This window comes from Anguilla rostrata, chromosome 1 (assembly GCF_018555375.3).
Source record: "Anguilla rostrata isolate EN2019 chromosome 1, ASM1855537v3, whole genome shotgun sequence".
In the NCBI taxonomy this organism is placed as follows: domain Eukaryota; kingdom Metazoa; phylum Chordata; class Actinopteri; order Anguilliformes; family Anguillidae; genus Anguilla; species Anguilla rostrata.
In genome coordinates, this window is record NC_057933.1 from 2220584 (window position 1) to 2238673 (window position 18090).

At 48.7% G+C, this 18090-nt stretch overlaps 1 protein-coding gene and 1 long non-coding RNA gene across 2 annotated transcripts; both read right to left on the bottom strand.

Moving 5' to 3' along the window:
- Positions 1-4840: 4840 nt before the first annotated feature.
- On the bottom strand, positions 4841-7026 carry LOC135260993 (uncharacterized). Its single transcript, XR_010331807.1, has 2 exons — positions 5631-7026; positions 4841-5595 (listed from the first exon to the last, which is right to left on the bottom strand). It is a non-coding gene; the product is annotated as an uncharacterized LOC135260993 (long non-coding RNA).
- A 65-nt stretch (positions 7027-7091) lies between these two features.
- Positions 7092-17568, bottom strand: LOC135261034 (endoribonuclease ZC3H12A). Its single transcript, XM_064346915.1, has 5 exons — positions 17065-17568; positions 12356-12495; positions 9902-10136; positions 8918-9024; positions 7092-8571 (listed from the first exon to the last, which is right to left on the bottom strand). The coding sequence occupies exons 1-5, from the start codon at positions 17502-17504 to the stop codon at positions 7523-7525; spliced, it is 1971 nt and encodes a 656-aa protein (XP_064202985.1). The 5' UTR covers positions 17505-17568; the 3' UTR covers positions 7092-7522.
- Between the last annotated feature and the right edge of the window lie 522 nt (positions 17569-18090).

Here is an 18090-nt window from a genome sequence, read left to right on the forward strand (position 1 = left end):
AACAGAATCAGGTGTATTCATGCTGGGCTGAACATTGTCAAAAAACCTGCAATCCCACCGGCCCTGTCAGATAAGAGTGGACACCCCTGCCTTAACACGTTTTTGGGAAGTTGAAATATTACAACTATGTTTGCTGATCCAGGGATTAAAAAAAAAAAAGAAATTATCAAAAAGTGAGGCAGGCCCCATTGCGTTTAGTAGGGTACTTCTTTTGGTGAAAGAGGACAGCGGCATTATTTAAAATAAACGTTCATTTTTATTTTTAAAAAATTATTTTTTATTTTACCTCGTGATCTGGCTATTCGGTGCGTATTTATTTGGTATTATGTCGCGCTGCTCGAATTCAGTTGCTTAAATATCAGATAGTTTTGAGGTAATCCAACTCCTTTTCTTTTATGTCACAGGACAAGCCTTGGGGTGATACGGCATGTTTGCAGAACTGCGCTGTATGCGTTTAAAATGCCTCCTCATGCAGTCTGAGATCTGTGCGCAAGTGTTCTTCGTTTCTTTTTTTGGGGGGAGGAGTCTGTAGGCTGTCCTCAGCCATTGCCAATATGCAAAATCTAATGCTCTTGGCTTCAGATTTCTGAGACCAATTCTCGCGTTTCGAAATCCTGTTCCATGGAAGGATATGCTTGCAACCTACTGCACGCTTCACACCTCCAGTTTCACTACAATGCTTCCTCTCTGCTCTTGGCTATTAAACCAATGGCCACTTAATTCTGACAAACTGCATGAACGATAGGCAGCGATTCATGCCAATTCAGCCGATGGCCTATAAAATAACCCTCTCCTGGACATTGCTAGGCTTTAATGCATTTCTGTACACCACACATCACTCTTATTTCCACTTTCCAAGTGTTCTACTGATTGACATCTGGTGATTGGGACTAAATGAAGAAATCCTGAGTCTTTTGAGGAGGCAGGTAATCAGTTACATCCAGGAATAAGCTGTCAGGACCTCTAGACTTGGCAGCTGCTGTTGCCGTATTTGCATTTTCATCAAGCTATCAGCCATCGGTTTTGGGTGATGTCTTGTCCAAACAGCCCTTAGAGTCGGGGGGGGGGTTTCTCCCACAGACGTATTTCCCATAAATCAGGTTAACGCTGCCGCTCTCTGCGCTTTCTTTAGATCGAGGCCTATGCCATTCTCTGAGTGCTGTAAAGCCTCAGGCCTTTTCAGGCACATGTAATTGCTGAAAATTACCCGCAGCTTTTGAATACATGTGTACCTCCTCGGATTGTGGACACTGTTAATTGTCCCCTGCAGACGTCTGATGTTCTCTGACGTCTGACTGCTCCACTCCTTCCTCTTCTCCACCGGCTCACGTAACCCTGTACGCTGACTTGACTGAGCGTTGCGATTTTTGGCTGAATGACTGTTTGCTGTTTTTCGGAACACCTTGGTGTGAAGACTAGAACAGGACATAAGAATTGTTTGAACAGATTCATCTATTCCAGGAGAGTTGCAGGGTTTTGCTAGGTTTGTTTTTCCCCTTAAAATCAGCAGCTGGTTCAGACGCAAGGACCCAGGTGAGTTACCCGTGTAAGTCAGCTGCTTTCATTGGTCAGTTTTAGAGCTGAGTAACAATGAAAACTGGCAGCTCCTGCACTTCTACAAGACCATGTTTGAGGACTCCCCCACTGCAGGTGCATTCTGGGAAACAAGTGCTGCAGTACACCCTCGCGACTGCAGGGGACTTAAAACCATACTTTAAGTCCTTCCAATAAATTAAATTGGGAGACCATGGGATTTTTTTTTTCAGCCTTGTCACAAGTGAGATATGTTGCTCTTAAACTAAACAAGTCATATTGTATGGAATTGTTGACTATTATTGCCCAGCATGGTGATCGAGAGAATTCTCTTATGAAAATGCAAACATGACAGCACGTCATTTCTGTGAAAAATACTTTGATATTACACCATTCCTGGCATACAGTTCACAGCGCTTTCTTACGTAAACGCTTTTATTTGTTTACTTTAATGGCATTTAGCAGATTCGGTTACGCAGAGAGACTTGCAATGCAAACAAGAGCTAAACCATGGATTAAAATGCAGGAATTCCCTTGGGGGGAGGGGGGGAGGGGGGGGAGAATAGTTCCAATACAGACATAAAATGCAAAGTAGCTAGCTGGCCTGGTTTCAAGCTAGCTGTCAGGAGCCCTCTTTTGCATACTGACCCTGTTCTCGCTCGAATGTTAACGTGTGAACGTTCACGTGACGAGAGCGATCTCAGCACACGCTCACTGCGTCGCTCCCTGACAGAGCGCAGACTGAGGCGCAGACTGAGGCGCAGAAACCATACTAAGCCCAAAATCAAGGGAGACTGGGCCAGCCCTTGTCACAGTGAGACATGGCCAAACTAGAAGCAAGTCAATGAGGAGTGACTAATGCCAGACATGGGCGCAGAGAGGCAACATGACGCCGTCAGTGAACTGAGCCACATCTGGCAACAGAAGCGCAGAAACGCTATGACTTAAGGCAGCAGATTCGAGTCGCAGATGAGCGCAGATGGCAAAACAAGAGCAAACCAGGATGAATGCAGATCTGGGGAGCGGGGAGGGGGAGAATAGTTCCAATACAGCAAAGCAAAGACTAGCGGACGGGCAAGCAGCTGTCAGAGCTGCATACTGAGCGCCGAATGAACGGTGAACGTCAGTACGAGCGCGATCTGAGCAGCAGACTGAGCGCGCAGAGCGCAGACAGAGCGCAGACTGAGCGCAGACTGAGGCGCAGACAGAGCGCAGACTGAGGCGCACACTGTGGACATACTCCTGAGGTTCCATTTCCATTTATACTCTTCCCAAGTAAAACTGGACGTAAAATTTTAATTATTATAAAACAAGTTATTAGCAAAAAAAGTTGCCGGAGCATTTGCAGTTACACTACAGATTATTCTTTTAAAAACTGTTTTCAGATTGCTCTTTGAAAGTAAGTTCCATATTAATATGCCCAAACAACCCAACAGTGATTGGGAGGTGTGCTCAGCCCATGTCAGATTAATACCCCAGGTATGGCAGTTCATTATGAGAATCCCTTACATATATATCTATATATTTAACACGTAATAAACAACACTTTTTTTTTTTTTGAATGTCAAATGCTTAATATATATTTCACGGCATACTACTGAAGTATTCTAGCTACAGTTCTTGACCATCTGACCTCTTTCTAGCAGAAACAAGAAAAATCAGAATCGGAATGGATGCCTGTGGCAGGTTAATTACTCATAGGAATGACAGGACATTTAGCTGACTGTAAAGCAATAATGGGCTTAGATGGCCCACGGAAATGACTGTGCGTGCCTAACCTGGGGCTGCCAGCAAGCGGCTAGCATGGGTGGGCAAGGAAGTCTGTATTTCATTTTAGCTACATGTAATGACAGGCTCAAAAACACACACGCACGCGCACGCGCACACACACACACGTGCGCACACTCACATGCACAGACACGCGCACACACACACACACACACACGTGCGCACACGCACATGCACAGACACACGCGACACACACACACACAGATTCAAGGGCGGCAGGGTGGCCTAGTGGTAGGCTGTTTGACTGGCAGTTGTGGAATAGCACACACAGGTAGGCTTACCTGTATCCGGGAGCTTACATGGACAAAAATTAACTGCCGTTGGGCCCTTGAGCGATGAGTCTCCCTCTCTCTCTCTCTCTCTCTCTCTCTCTCTCAAGTGGGCCCATCCATACAGTGCCTTAACCGATACCAAACCATGGGGACCATCCATTCACTGTGACAGTGCCTTAACAGACCATAGAGCCCATCCCAGCACTAGATCAATGCCGTAACAGATACCAGACCATAGAGCCAATACATGCACTAGAATAGGTATTAACAGATACCAGACAGTGGGGCAAATCCATGCTAGAACAGTAGCTTAACATTGCCCGGATGGCCAATGGTCCACACAAATGCATTAAAGCCTGGTATCCAGTTGCTGGTGCATACCACATTTGAAAAAGCACTGATGGGCAATCTGCATCAAGACAAATGCACAACAGAATAAGCAATAATATTTTATTCTTTTTTTTTTTTTTTTTAAAGAGTAACATGATTTACCAGAGGATTAAATACATTCAAATAATATTCAGCAGTGCATTCTTTGATCCTTAAAAAAAATTATTTAAATCCTATTGAAACACAGACACACTCATACTCAGGCACACTTCTTAAGACTTCTAGGAGATATTCGAACATAGATTGCTTATGCTGATACACGCAGACTCACATACAGTATGCTGTATTTCTAAAACAGATATTTCTCTGCTCAGATAAGCTTTTTTCTTACATGTAATGCTTTGTTGAAAGAAAAAAAAGACACATTAAAAAACTTTACCTCCCTGGGTCATTTTTAAGTGACCACTACATAACTCTGGCACACAGTGCCTGTACACGAGGAGCTATACGTTGAGAAACACGTATGATACTACAGGGGAGACAAAATAACACCCAATATCAACACTCCAGAGCTCTGTGTGATACAGGCCTCTCTCTTATGTAAAGAGGTTTTTGTAACCACTGCACTTTGGATAGAACTGCACTCTTCTGGAGAATGCTGGGTCGTGAGTCTCATCGGCATTCTTCAGAGGGCTTCTGGGAAAGCAGACGTGGCCTTGGGGACAGTGGGCGTGGCCCTGGGGACAGTGGGCGTGGCTCTGATGACAGTGGCCCATGGAGACAGTTTTAACTGTAGTTTTCCAGAAGAGGCCAAGAAACCTTTTATTAAGAATGAAAATTCTGTACACACAGAACAGCTATTCTTTCCTCTCTGAGGTTTATCCAGAGAACAATCACAGGGCTACCATGGTTTTAAAAAAGTGTTTTGTGTGTGTAAACTGTCAGGCAAGAAACAAGAAGAGTGCAGTTAGCAATGCAACGGAACTAGCAGACAATGTTATGACATCATGGAAATGTACACACTCAATATGAACGGTTATTTTATGACAGAACGAAAGGTTTAGAAACTAGCTATAAGAAACCAGATTCTAACATTGGATTGGGTCTGCTGTTTGCTGAGAACAGTGTATGGCAACCTGAAAGTCATCTTTGAAATGGGCACTCAATATGTTTATCCTTGTTGGGATACTCTCCAAAATGCAAAATAGAAGAAATGGTAAAAATGGTGGCAGGTTGATTTAAAAAATCTGAACCAGTAATACCTGTTTCACGTCTGCTGCCATATCAAGGTTTTTCTTAGCCAACAAGGACTGTGTCAGAGCGAAAGACTGCTGTCTACCCGACAGGCAAGCTCTTATATGCAAAGCACCAAGCACAGAGTTTGCAATTACGCCCTCTGGCTCGCTGTCTTCAGGGACATGTCATCTGCACCAAACCTCATTCCTTTGCCACTTTCATGAAACATTCCCTGCAGCCACTGAGACTAGTTTCTCTCGTCTGGTTTGCTATTGGGTAATAATACGCTGTTGCTTTTTAACCAGCATTGGATTCTATTAACTGTACACAGTTCACACGGTAAGAGCCTGTCAGCGGCAAACCCAAACCAAGGTAGAGTCTGTAAAAAAAAAAAAGCATCTTCACTTTTTTCCTGCCCTTTGAAATGAGTAATTTGCTCACCCCCCACCCCCCCCACACACACACACAAACCTTTGCTTAAACTCCTACATAAGTGTAAAATTGAGGATTTTCACAAGAATCTATTGATTTCACAGAATCCCTGATAAAATCGCAGCCTTAATGACATCACACGTTTGGACAGGCAGTGGTACTAACTGTACACAGCTACCAACTGTTTTAAAATTTTACATTTCACCGCTTTCCAGAAACTCTATAAACAAGGCAAAGGTCTGGTCAACAGTAAGGTCAAAAGATTCTCTTTTTTTACACCATAACTGGACTATATTTCTTTTGCCATCTTGGTTATTAAAAGTCTTTTGTTTTAGAATATAAAGTGTACATACACAAAGATACAATATGCATCAACAATCCACTGCTGTGGAACTTGTCAAAACAAGCCTCTTAAACCAAAATTTTTTTTTTTTTTTTTTTTTTTAAATGTGACAGGCAAAAAAACAACGTTCACACAGCAGGTGTGAATACCCACACATTCCAAAATACAAAGAGATTAGCAAGATCAGATTTCAACAACAGTTATAAGCGCCTCAGTGCACTGACTGGACGTTGACATTGGCAAGATGCAGCGATACACTGCGCCACCAGCGATGGTGTACCTGTAATTTTCATTTCCGATGTTATTGTACACGGACGCTGTGGCGCATAAAGTGCTTGTCGAAAGTCTAACGTGCGCTCGATGAACACTGAGGCATCAGTAAACTTTGTTACTTTACGACACTGGACTGGGAAAGCCAAAGACGCGGGCGTTTTCTTAATGCCAGATCGCAACAACTACGGCGCTGATTCTAACGATAATAGCGTGTCCTAAGAAATTACTGATATATAAAATTATCAGGGGTAGCCATTTTAACATTCACGCGTCAGATTACTTTTAGAGATTTATTAACTCAGCGTCTCAGGTTCATTAAAACCGGACTTTGAAGACTTATTTATATATATACAGAAAAAAACAAACCGCGAGTCTTAACCGAACGTTATATTACAGTACGCTCAAAAATAACGCCAGCAGAGTCCAAAGGCGAATACAGAGAACATCTGTAAACGGAATAATCTCCGTTTCCGCATTGCCCGCCCACCCGGCATCTGCGTAAAACGCACACCTTCGAACAGACTGAGCGAGACACTCGCGCACTCTGGACCACCTGCTGTCCGCGCGCGCATCTGTTCGCTCGTGCCACGCATATTTCAGCGGTGAGCTTCACAATCATCGGCGTCGAAAAAACAGAGGACTGAGACGTCATTTCCAGTTGCAAAATACTGGTTTGCATGCCCAAGCAGGAGTCAGGCTGCTCACAAATAGCTGTGGCCGTTTCTCTCCCACTGAGCTTGCTTAAAATTAAAAGGCATCAGCCTAACACGTGTTTACGGAAAAATTCCTTCAGAGACTAAACTGCGAAGTCACAACACGAATGCAGTTTGCAAAAAACGACCAGAGGGCTTTTCGTTCGAAGCTTAATTAAATACCACACACAAGATGATAAATTTCATGCATTGACAGTTGTGGTGAAGTCCTCAAATTTGACAAGTTTGCATTGGAAAAAAAAGTCAGCATACAAATATGCAATGGAAGCCTGTATTGTTATACTAAAAACAAGGTGGCGGTATTTGCAAACACAAAGACTTCCCCGTGCTTGCATTTAAAAAAGAAGAAAAAGAAAAGGAACTACTGCGTGCCGCACTCCCCAGAAACATCCGAAAAGACGACTGGTACGGGATATCTCGAACAGGGCACACCTAGCAACACCAGTAACAACAACCACAACAACAACATCCAACTGAAGCATGGCAAGAATGGCAAGCAACGTTTATGCAAATGAGCCGCTTCCTCCAAAGGTTCCAACAAGCAACCTGAGGGTAAGATGGCAAAACGAGGCAAGAGGGCTGGGGGGGGGGGGGTAAACACTTCACAGTGCTCCACCCTGGGACTTCAGCGTGAGGATTTTGGCGGCGAGGGCCTGGGGGTCCAGGACGTGGGGGAACATGCCCATGACCTTGTCCACCTGACAGGGGTGAAAGATGGCCTGCAACTTCTTTCGGACCTCCTCTCTCTCAGCCTGGAAGGGGTCGTGGGGGGGGCCCCAGTGGTGCTGCTCTCCTCCATAGACTCCCATGAGGCCGTGCTCTGGGGGGGCGGGCATCCTGAGATGGTCGGGGAGGCTGTTGGCTGAGCGGGACGGGGGGACGGGCTGGTAGGAGTCGGACCAGTACTTGCGGGGGCCCGGGTGAACCCGGGGGAAGCTCGCAGGGAGGCTGTAGGGGTGCGGGACGGTGGCCGGGTACAGGGGCCCCCCAAACGTGGCGGTGGGGGACCAAGGCTGGCAGGGGGCGGGGCCCTGACCGTAGTGGTGCGGGCAGGTGGGCGGGGCCAGGTGAGAGCAGCAGCTGCAGGGCTGGCGGCCATTCTGCCTCTCCGGGCCGTGGCCGGGGCGGACGTAGCGCTGCGGGGACCTGCAGGACGAGCAGGAGGAAGAGGAGGAGGAGGAGGAAGAGCAGGGCCCGGCGTGGGGGTCGCCGTGGCTCTCGTAGGAGCCCAGGCCCGAGTCCAGACGCTCCTGGGAGGAGCCGCTGAGGTAGGCGGAGTCAGCGCCGGCCAGGGCGTGGTGATTGGCGGCCGGGCCCTTTTTGGGGGCGGGCCTCCGGCCGTGGTGGGCCCCGCCCCCGGCGCGGTGCAGAAGCACGTTCTCGCTGACGTGGCAGCCCTGCGGCGAGCCGCGCTGCTCCAAACTGAGCCGGAACTCCACCTCCTGCTCCAGGGACAGGGACGGGGACGCCGGCGCCAGGGCGGGCTCCCCCGGCCCCGCCTTCTTGGGCGAGGAGGAGGAGGGCCTCCGGTCCTCCTTGAGGGTGGCGAGCTTGGCGTTGGCCCGCAGCTCGTCGGCCAGGGAACGCTGGGAGTGGTGGGCGCGGTCCTGGTGGTAGAACTTACACTTAATCCCGTACGTGCACTTCTTTCCTGTACGGGCACAGCCAAGAGGAAGCAGGACATGAGACGGGGTGTTCTCAGTCTCTCTCACACACACACACACACACACACACACGCATGTATGTATACACGCATGCACGCATGCACCACACATCGGTAAGTATGCACATACACACACACACACACAGACACGCATACATGCACCACACACATGTATGTATACACGCATGCATGCACACACCACACATAGGTATGTATGCACACACACACACACACACACACAAGCACGCACACACTGACACACACATGTATGTATACGCACACACAATTATGCACATGCACGCACGCACGCAAGGGTCATGTGACGCGAGGTTACCGTAGGGACACGGCGGGCGCTTGTGTTCCGGGGCGAGCGGCTTCTTCCTCAGGAAGTTCTCCAGGCTGGGCCCGTGTCGACCCAACGGGTCATCAGGGGGCATGAACCTGAGAGAGAGAGAGGGAGAGAGAGAGAGGCTGTTCTTCTGTATGTACACGCATTTCCTGCCAATGGAGCTTTTTTAATGGAGGTAGAGAGGGAGAGGGAGAGAGAGAGAGAGAGAGAGAGGCTGTCCTTCTACATGCACACGCATTTCCTGCCAATGGAGCTTTTTTAATGGAGGTAGAGAGGGAGAGAGAGTTAGTGAGTTAGACAGATTAATGAAATGGTTTTAATGTTTTTAACAGAGAGAGAGGGAGTGAGAGATAGAAAGAAGGAGTGAAACAGAGAGAGAGAGGGAACGAGAGATTAATGAAATGGGCTTAATGTTTACATTTAATTGCGCATGCTTTGTAAATATTTATAAACTGCATTTCCTACCATAAAAAGCATTAGCTTGAACTGGAGAGAAGATAGAGAAAATAATGACAGACAGAAAGAGAGAGAGCCAGAGAAAGAAATTAATGAAATGTGTTTAAGAAAGAGAGAGAGGGGGAGCGAGTAAAAGAGAGAGATATAGAGAGGGAAAGAGAGAGACAGAGAGAGAGAGGGAAGATGGGGAGACAGAGAGACACAGAGAGGGGGCGAGTAAGAGACAGAGAGAGGGAAGACAGAGAGAGACAATGAGAGAGTGAAGGGACAGAGACAGAGAGAAAGAGATGGAAAGAGAGCCCGAGAGAGAGGCAAAACAAAGAGAGGGAGAGACACAGAAAGAGAGAGGGAAAGAGAGAGAGAGACAGAAAGATGTAAGGAGAGAGACAGAGAGAGAGGGAAGACAGAGACAAATGGAGACAGAGAGACAGAAAGAGATGTAAGGAGAGACAGAGAGAGAGAGAGAGAGACAGAGAGAGGGACGGAGAGGGACCAGCGTGCTTCGCGGCTCACTTGTCGTTGACGAAGGAGTACATGAGCAGCTGCTCCTCCACGCAGCGCTTCCACTCCGGCCGCTCGCTCTGCAGGTCGCGGTACGTGTCGTTGGACACGATGATGCCGCCGGACTCGTACGCCAGCTTGACGATGAAGCGGTCGTCGTAGCAGACCACGCGCTTCCCTCCGACGCGGCGAGACGGCGTGAAGACCACGATCTTCTTCCTCTCCAGCTCCCGCAGGACGTGCTGGTCTGCGGGCAGGAAGGGGCGGGGCCAAGGGGAGGGTGTTTAAAACGCTGCAGGTCCAGTCCCCGGGGGGGAGGGGGGGGGGCATGACTGAGCACCGTTGGGACGGGTTCAGACAATAAAAAAAAGGGGAGATGACACTGTACGCCGAGCGAACTTACAGACGTACCTGCCAACCAATCAGAATCAAGCCTTCCTGAATTAGGAGCTTTCAGACTAGAAACGTATTCAGAATTCCCAGACATACTTAACATTATTCTTTTTTTTTTTTTTACCAGTCATTACGTTTAATGTTTTTATAATACGAGTTATATTAAACACGCACACACAACTCGCACACACACGCCCCCGCTGAATCAATCCTTCAGGGGGGGGGAGATCCTCAGACTCACACCTGGGAGGTGTGAGGAACAGCTTCAGGTGTTTTTGGAGAAGCCTTTTGCAGGAAGGTTCTAGAATCTCCCGCTCCTCACAGCACAGGCTCCGTCAGGCGGGTTAGGAACTGCCGCCCTGGCAGCGGCGCTCCCGTCACGTCACGGACCCACCTCTGCGCTCAAGTCACAACTCGACTGCGACTGGGCCATTCCAGGACACTCATCAGAAATATGTTTTCTAAAAAGCAGAGCGGACAGTCTGTTCTCCTTATGTGTTTTCCTACCTCATTCAGACTGGGGTGTGGTGGGGGTGGGGGAGCAGAGAAAGTTATAGATAGAGACGGGGCAGTACAGAGAGTATTTGAGCCGAGGGTGGGTTGCCCTAAAGTTGCCAGCTCAGAGAACGAAATGAACATCCTGATTTTACCACCCTTGTTCAGTGCAACACAGTCATAGTTATTCAAGCAGAACACGCATTCTAAACTCCCCATTTACGATACTGTATCCCTGGTACTGTATTCTCGATACTGTATTCCTGCTACTGTATTCTCGATACTGTATTCCTCCCCATTCCTGGTCATTTATCAAAAAGGATTTAAAAAAAAATAAAAATCAAGCTTCAACAGGGAAACAGTTCCATTCATGTCTTTCCCAAAAGCCACATCAGCAAGACAGACCTGACTTTGGAAATTGTGGAAAACACCGTATTATGCAAATTCACCTTATTATGCAACCCCCGCCCCCCCCTCCCCTCCCCCCGCCACCGCTGCCCCACCCCCCAGTTTAGTCAGACAGGCGGGACAAAGTTCAGAGATAAGGCTAACTCAGGTTTGCCTTTCTGAGAAAAAACAAGGCCTCGTTTCCTTGTGGGGATTTCCCCATCGCTCCCGAGCCACCACTCTTCCTGGTTCTCCGACCGAAAATAGACCACACACCCCCCCCCTCTGTGTTTTCCATCCTGCAGCGGGGTCTGCAGTGCGACAGTCCAAACCAGCGTTCCCGGCGCCCGATTTATTTGCCAACCTGCAACGTTGTGCAATGCCTCCGCAAGGGGCCAGTGTTCCATTTAGAAAGCGGAACGCCCCGGTTTGGCTCAGGAGGAAGAGGAGGGGGAAATGAAACCTTACTGAAGAAACAGGGCCAGACCCAACGAGCGAGTTCTCACACGGGAAAGAGGCTCGCCATATAAGGAAGTTTAGAAGTTAAACAAGGTCACCGGAAGCTGAAACCAGTCAACGCAGCTTACCAAACACCTGTACTCAGCACAAGGAAATGCCAGAGAGCAAGATCAAAGCGTGGGGGGGGCGTGCTATGTGGATTGATTGATTTATTTGGAACCATGCGTTTACTTGGAAGTACTTATCCCATAATTCACACATTCTCAGACATAAGGGGCAGAGTTCACTGCGGTGGGCATCTGGGGCTCAAGCTGAGGCTCGTATCACTGTGTGCGGGGCTGGTGCTGCAGCCTGGACGTGTACCCCCACCACCCACAGCTCAGCATGGGGGAGACAGGTGGAAGAAAGGCTCCTGAGAGACTGAGGCTGCAGTCACTCTTCACAGCTCAACAGTGTCTCCCATCTCCTCGACTGAGAGGCCCAGAGTGACCCTGAATTACCAGCTGAGCTACTCTCTTGGTGTGACCCTGGATGATCAGCTGAGCTACTCTCTTGGTGTGACCCTGGATGATCAGCTAAGCTACTCTCTTGGTGTGACCCTGGATGATCAGCTAAGCCCATCTCTCGGTGTGACCTTGAATGACTAGCAGAGTCACTGAAGGCAACACTTCTCTCTCTTAGTCAGTGACACACACACACACACACACACACACACACACACACACACCTCACCTGTAATAGGTACATCTGGCCTGGGCTGTTCCTTCCTCCAGGAGGGCACAAACACGGTGATGTCGGAGTGACCTCTGTCCAGGAAGTAGTTCACCGCCAGCTGTATCCCCTGGCAGGAGAACACTTCCTTGTTGCCGTGGCTGCGGACAGACAGAGGAGAAGGCGGGGCTCCAGGTCAAACGCTGGCCGGAGAAAAAAGCGTCCCAGAAACTTCACGAGGAAAAAGGACCGAAGCACCACCATCATAACACACGACATCAAACAATCAAAGCAAAGTTTGCTACCGTGCCTTGCAGCACAAGATGTGCTTGTGTTCAACACAAATAGCCCAGACGTGCCTGTCAATGAAACCTGGCAGGACTGACCCTGTAACTGTTTCAGCTTCTGCTCTGTCTGGCAGACAGGTGCAGTATGCCGATCAGTGTTCCGCAGCGACAAACAAGAATCGCTCAGCCATATTGTCTCAGAGAAGGTTACACCTCCCCCTCCCCCTCCCCCCAAAGTTACATGGTTGTGGGCTTACAGATTCTCCCTAGAAAACACTCCAGCTCAGCTCAGCTCAGCCCAGGCCAGCTCAGCACAGCCCAGCCCAGCCCAGCCCAGCTCGCTCTCTCTCTCTCTCGCTCTCTCCTCCTACGGCTGCCATCTGATATCTGCTCGCCTGATCGGTAACCATAGAAACGCAAAGCCAAACAAATGGCAGAGCCCGCGTTGGCAGCGTAATCAGAAGGAGAGACTGAGGCCCTTTTGTGCTCGTTTCCGGAAAAGGCCACAGGGCAGCGCGTGCCAGTTTGGGATTTCGTGCCGCTGAAAGTGAAACCGCACATTCTAGCATTCCTAAAACCGAAAAAACTCAGCGTGGTTTCATTTCCACTGAATTGGCTGTTGGTTTCCAAGGTAAGAACTCAATCCAGCAGAACCACACAGCTCTCGGGCACCAGTGCTGAGGGACAGCACGTTTCAGTCCAGTTTTCAGCAAGAACGTGACGTCACAGGTGAAGCAAGCCAGCCCAGTCAATAAAGATGGTGACAGATGAAGCCATAACAGAATTATTTCTGTTATTTATTTTATTTTTTTTATCTAAGCTTGACTGGAATGATTCTTGGATGTGTGTCCACAAGTTGCAGTAAGATGGTCTGTCCAAGACATTACTGCACTGCGCTGAGTGAACAACGGATATCGACACATATTCAGGCAGAAAAACAACGATGGTGAAAACTCGCTCGGAAACTCGATAGCCAGTATGTTTGTGGGTCGCGTAAGAAAGTGACAGGGTTAATGGGGGACCTATCGTTTGACTGTACGGTACACGCTAATCGAGTACAAGAATGCAGACCACACGCAATGAAATGTCTCCGCACATATGCGTGAGTCTGTATGCGTGTGTGAGTCTGAGAGAGAGAGAGCGAGAGCGAGAGAGAGAGAGAGAATGTGTACCCCCCGTGGCTAGCAATAGATCATTCACTTTGAATGTGGCACATTCATCAATCAAACATTACACAACACGATCGACGTGTTTTCAAATTGGTCTTGGTTTAGCGCTGGAATGCTGATCTTATCCGTAGAGTTCAGAGGCAATCAGGCTGAAAATTTGCTTAAGCTCCCGAGAAAAATATAGATTTTATTAACCATCCGCGCTACGCCAGCAGAGATCCTTGCCCACACACGTGTATTTTTAAAAAAAAAGCATGAATGGACGCACTAAATCTATGAGTTAGTTTCGGGAAGCCGAGATATAAATATTCGCATGGCGACAACAAACGTCAACTACAGGGATCATTTACCTACTTATCAGCCTTATTTTCATAAGTTAGACATCCATGCCACCCTTACTACCATTACTGCGTTATCAGGTTACACGTGCGGTGGGTGGACATCTTAACCGTTTTATGGGTAAACCACGAACGATGGAAAATCCTTTCAAAAAAAGAAACATTGATAATAATCTGTTTAGATTTTTTTTTTTTTTTGTGTGTGCAGTTCTTTGTAGGTTAGGTACAACAATTTTTTAATCTGGTGTGGAATTTAAAACGCGAATGAAGATACAGATAGATATCCAGAGTATTGTAAAGTTACTGAGGCAAGAAACTTGCCATGGTTAGTGGTGTATCAACAGTGCCATTACTATTCTATAGTTAGCAAGGAAAGGATTAATTTCAGATTTGACTGAACTGATAGATTTCAGTCAGCTGCTTGCGCTATAAAATTGGTCATGCTAACTCAAGATATTGCAATTAAGACACACAATATTCTCCATGTATCCATGCAAAAGCAGAATAACAACTGCAGTGGTAAAAATGAATTAATGAATGAATGAATGAATGTGATTTGACTAAATTAATCTATGCTAATAACAATGCTTGTGCATCAGACAGCTTCTAAAACAGCTTTTGTAATGCAAGGAGCCATTTCCTCCACACCACTAGTCTGTAAATCCAGCATTCATAGCCAAATGTCCTGGAGAGTACAAACTGGCACTATATATATATATATATATATATATATGGTACAAACTGAATAGACATGGTGAAGAACTGGTTTTTCAAAGAACTGATAATTGCAGTAGTCCGTGTAAAAACATATTAGCACGGAGATAAATGCTGAACATTCCAGGAAGAAGAAAGAAAAAAAAACAACACACAAACACTTCCAACAAACCCCCCCCCCCAAAAAAAAAAAAAAAAACCCTGCCACACCAATGATGCAGAACCTGCACAGCTCAGACATGACAGTGAATGGGGGGGGGGGGGGGGGGGGGTTGCTCCCAGGGCCCCACCCTGTCCCCCCCACTGCCCCGAGAGGGAAGACACGAGAGGAAGTGCGCGTGTTGACATGTCTGCAGGATTTGCATACTGAAGCCACGGAGATGAGCTCACCTCTGGCATGCGTGAATGGGGCTTAATTACTGAAGCAAACGGGCAAAACAAAACAAGACAAGGGGTGTGTGTGTGTGTGGTGTGTGTGTGTGTGTGTGTGTGTGTGTGTGTGTGTGGGGGTGTGTGTGTGTGTGTGTGTGTGTGTGTGTGTGTGTGTGTGTGTGTGTGTGTGTGGATGTGTGTGTGGGTGTAGAGGGCTGTCCCTATGCCAGCTGTGCAGTGCCCTGAGTGTGTGGTCTCTGTCCCATAGCAGTCCAACAGTGTCAGTAAACACAGAACAGAGGGATACATTATCACATAAACAGGAAGAACATCCCCGCATGATTCCCTGTGCCTTTCTTACACTGACAAGATAAACACCACCACTTACAGGGACAAGGGCAAGCAGCAGGATAGACAGAACTAACGCAGCACTGCTTAGGACAGACAGAACTACTGCAGAGCTATTTAGTACACACAGACAGAACTACTGCAGCACTACTTAGGACAGACAGACCTACTACAGAGCTACTTAGTACAGACAGGCATACCTACTACAGTGCTGCTGAGGACAGACAGAACTACTGCAGCACTACTTAGGACAGACAGAACTACTGCAGCGCTACTTAGGACAGACAGACCCACTGCAGAGCTACTTAGTACAGACAGAACTACTGCAGCACTACTTAGGACAGACAGAACTACTGCAGCGCTACTTAGGACAGACAGACCCACTGCAGAGCTACTTAGGACAGACAGACCCACTGCAGCACTACTTAGGACAGACAAACCCACTGGAGAGCTACTTAGTTCATGCTCAGGGTTTCAGGATGATATAATTCTTTTTTTGTCTACATTTTTTCCCCAAGGTTTTGGCTCAGGGCCTCACAGCGATTGTCCTTTTTGATCTCTGTTTGAATCAAACATGAATCAATTTGCACAGCATCGGCGGAATTAACATATATATATATATATATATATATTTTTTTTTTTTTTTTTTTTACATTGGTCGGAGTTTACAGAGCTTAAGAACAGAAGTGCTCATACACGCCTGCTGTGCTCTTCCCACACCCGTGCAGTCACCCCTTTTCAGCCTCCCTCTCCTGTACAAGGACACGGGGCGGGGCGCGGGGCAGGGCGCGGGGTGGGGCCCGGGGCGGGGCGCGGGGGGGGGCGCGGGGGGGAGCGGAGGGTGGGGGCGAGTCTTCTCTATCCTTCTACATTCCCATTCTCTCATCTGGAGTAATATATCCACACAGCTTAAGTTCACACAGTCAGTGCATAAAGCTGGATGTTTACTCAAGCAATTCAGGTTGACGGTTTGCCAAAACCTTGCAGACAAATATATTTGAACAAAAACAGGTGTGCGCATGCACCCTGCGTTGAACAAAATAACTCAAAATTGAACCTTAAGTGAGTTCTACCAGGTAATTCTACCTGTGTTGATGCCAATACAGGGAAACTCCAGCCCTGGACGACCCAACCAGCAGCCTAGGAAACAAGGTGTGTGGTTCCTCACAGGGACTGTACAGACAGTACTCCACCCCACCAAGCTACCCAGCGGAGTCACTGTCTCCAGCTCCCATGACCCCCCAGGAAAGCAAACGGCTTGGAACTGAACTTCCTGTTCAGTCGATGGAAACTTTGCCATGTTCCGGAAGGTTCTGCCTATGGAGTGAGCCCCAGCAAACACTGCGCCCAGCAGAGAGAGAATTTCCTGTCCAACAGACGGAACCTTTGACATGTTCTGGAAAGTTCAGCCTATGTAATGAACAAGGAGGGAGGGAGGGACACTCCCGGGTGGGACCCCCCTCCCCCTGCCCCCACACTGCTGGTTTTGTGGCCTCACTCACCTCATTGCCACATTGCTGCCGTCGATGACGATGGGCTTGAGGGACCCGTCCTCCGCGGGCTCCTCGTCCTGTGGAGGGGGGGTGGGGGGCAGGCCGCTGGGGGACCGGGTGGAGCCGCCGGTCCGCGGGACCAGGACGGGCGGCAGGGGGGCGGCGGGTTCCCTCTCGGCGTCGGCCTGGTTACGGATGAGCTCCCCCAGGACGGCGTTGGTGTCCGAGTTCAGGCCCAGCTTCTGCAGGACCGTCCGGACCTCCCGCTGGGAGTAGCCAAGCTTCCGGAAGAAGTCCACCTGCAGCCGGAATTCGGCGGGGTCCTGCTGCTCCGGGCCCGCTGCCGGGTGAGCGGGACCCTCCTGCCGGGCGTGGCCAGAGTCCATTGCATCACCGGGGGGTGGAGATTTGGGGTGGGGCAGTGTGGCTGGTGTCAAGCAGACAAGCATGTGCTCACTCGTCAAAACAAAGAAGGTTAAGGTCTAGAGATGGGTACAGGGTGGGGCAGCTACAGGTACAGGGTGGGACAGCTACAGGGTGGGGCAGGACAGGTACAGGGTGGGACAGCTACAGGGCGGGGACAGGTAGAGCGCGTGGCACCTAGAGGGCGGGGCGGGCCTGCAGACCAAACAGAAGGAAATCTGCGACCGGCTTCGTTTTCTGCAGATGACCGACGCTGAGGCTCATCGCACCTGGGCCAAGGAGTCACTGCGGCACACACCTGGGCTGGGGAAAACAAACATAAACAAACATTTTCAGACGGAAAAAACGAAAACACTCGGCTAGAGGTGAGCAGGAGGAAGAGGTGAACCAGAGAGGCTTCACAGTGAACACGAGAGGAACGCACGATTAGGAGATCGGCTCCAAACGGGTGGAGACACAACCAGAACTCCGATCTCTGAGGCAGCGTTCACCAGAGCAAAGCACAACCAGAACCCTGATCTCTGAGGCAGCGTTCAGCAGAGCAAAGCACATCGTTTAGGGCACAGCAGGAACCCGCATCATTTACCTTTAAAAACCAGTATCAATTAACAT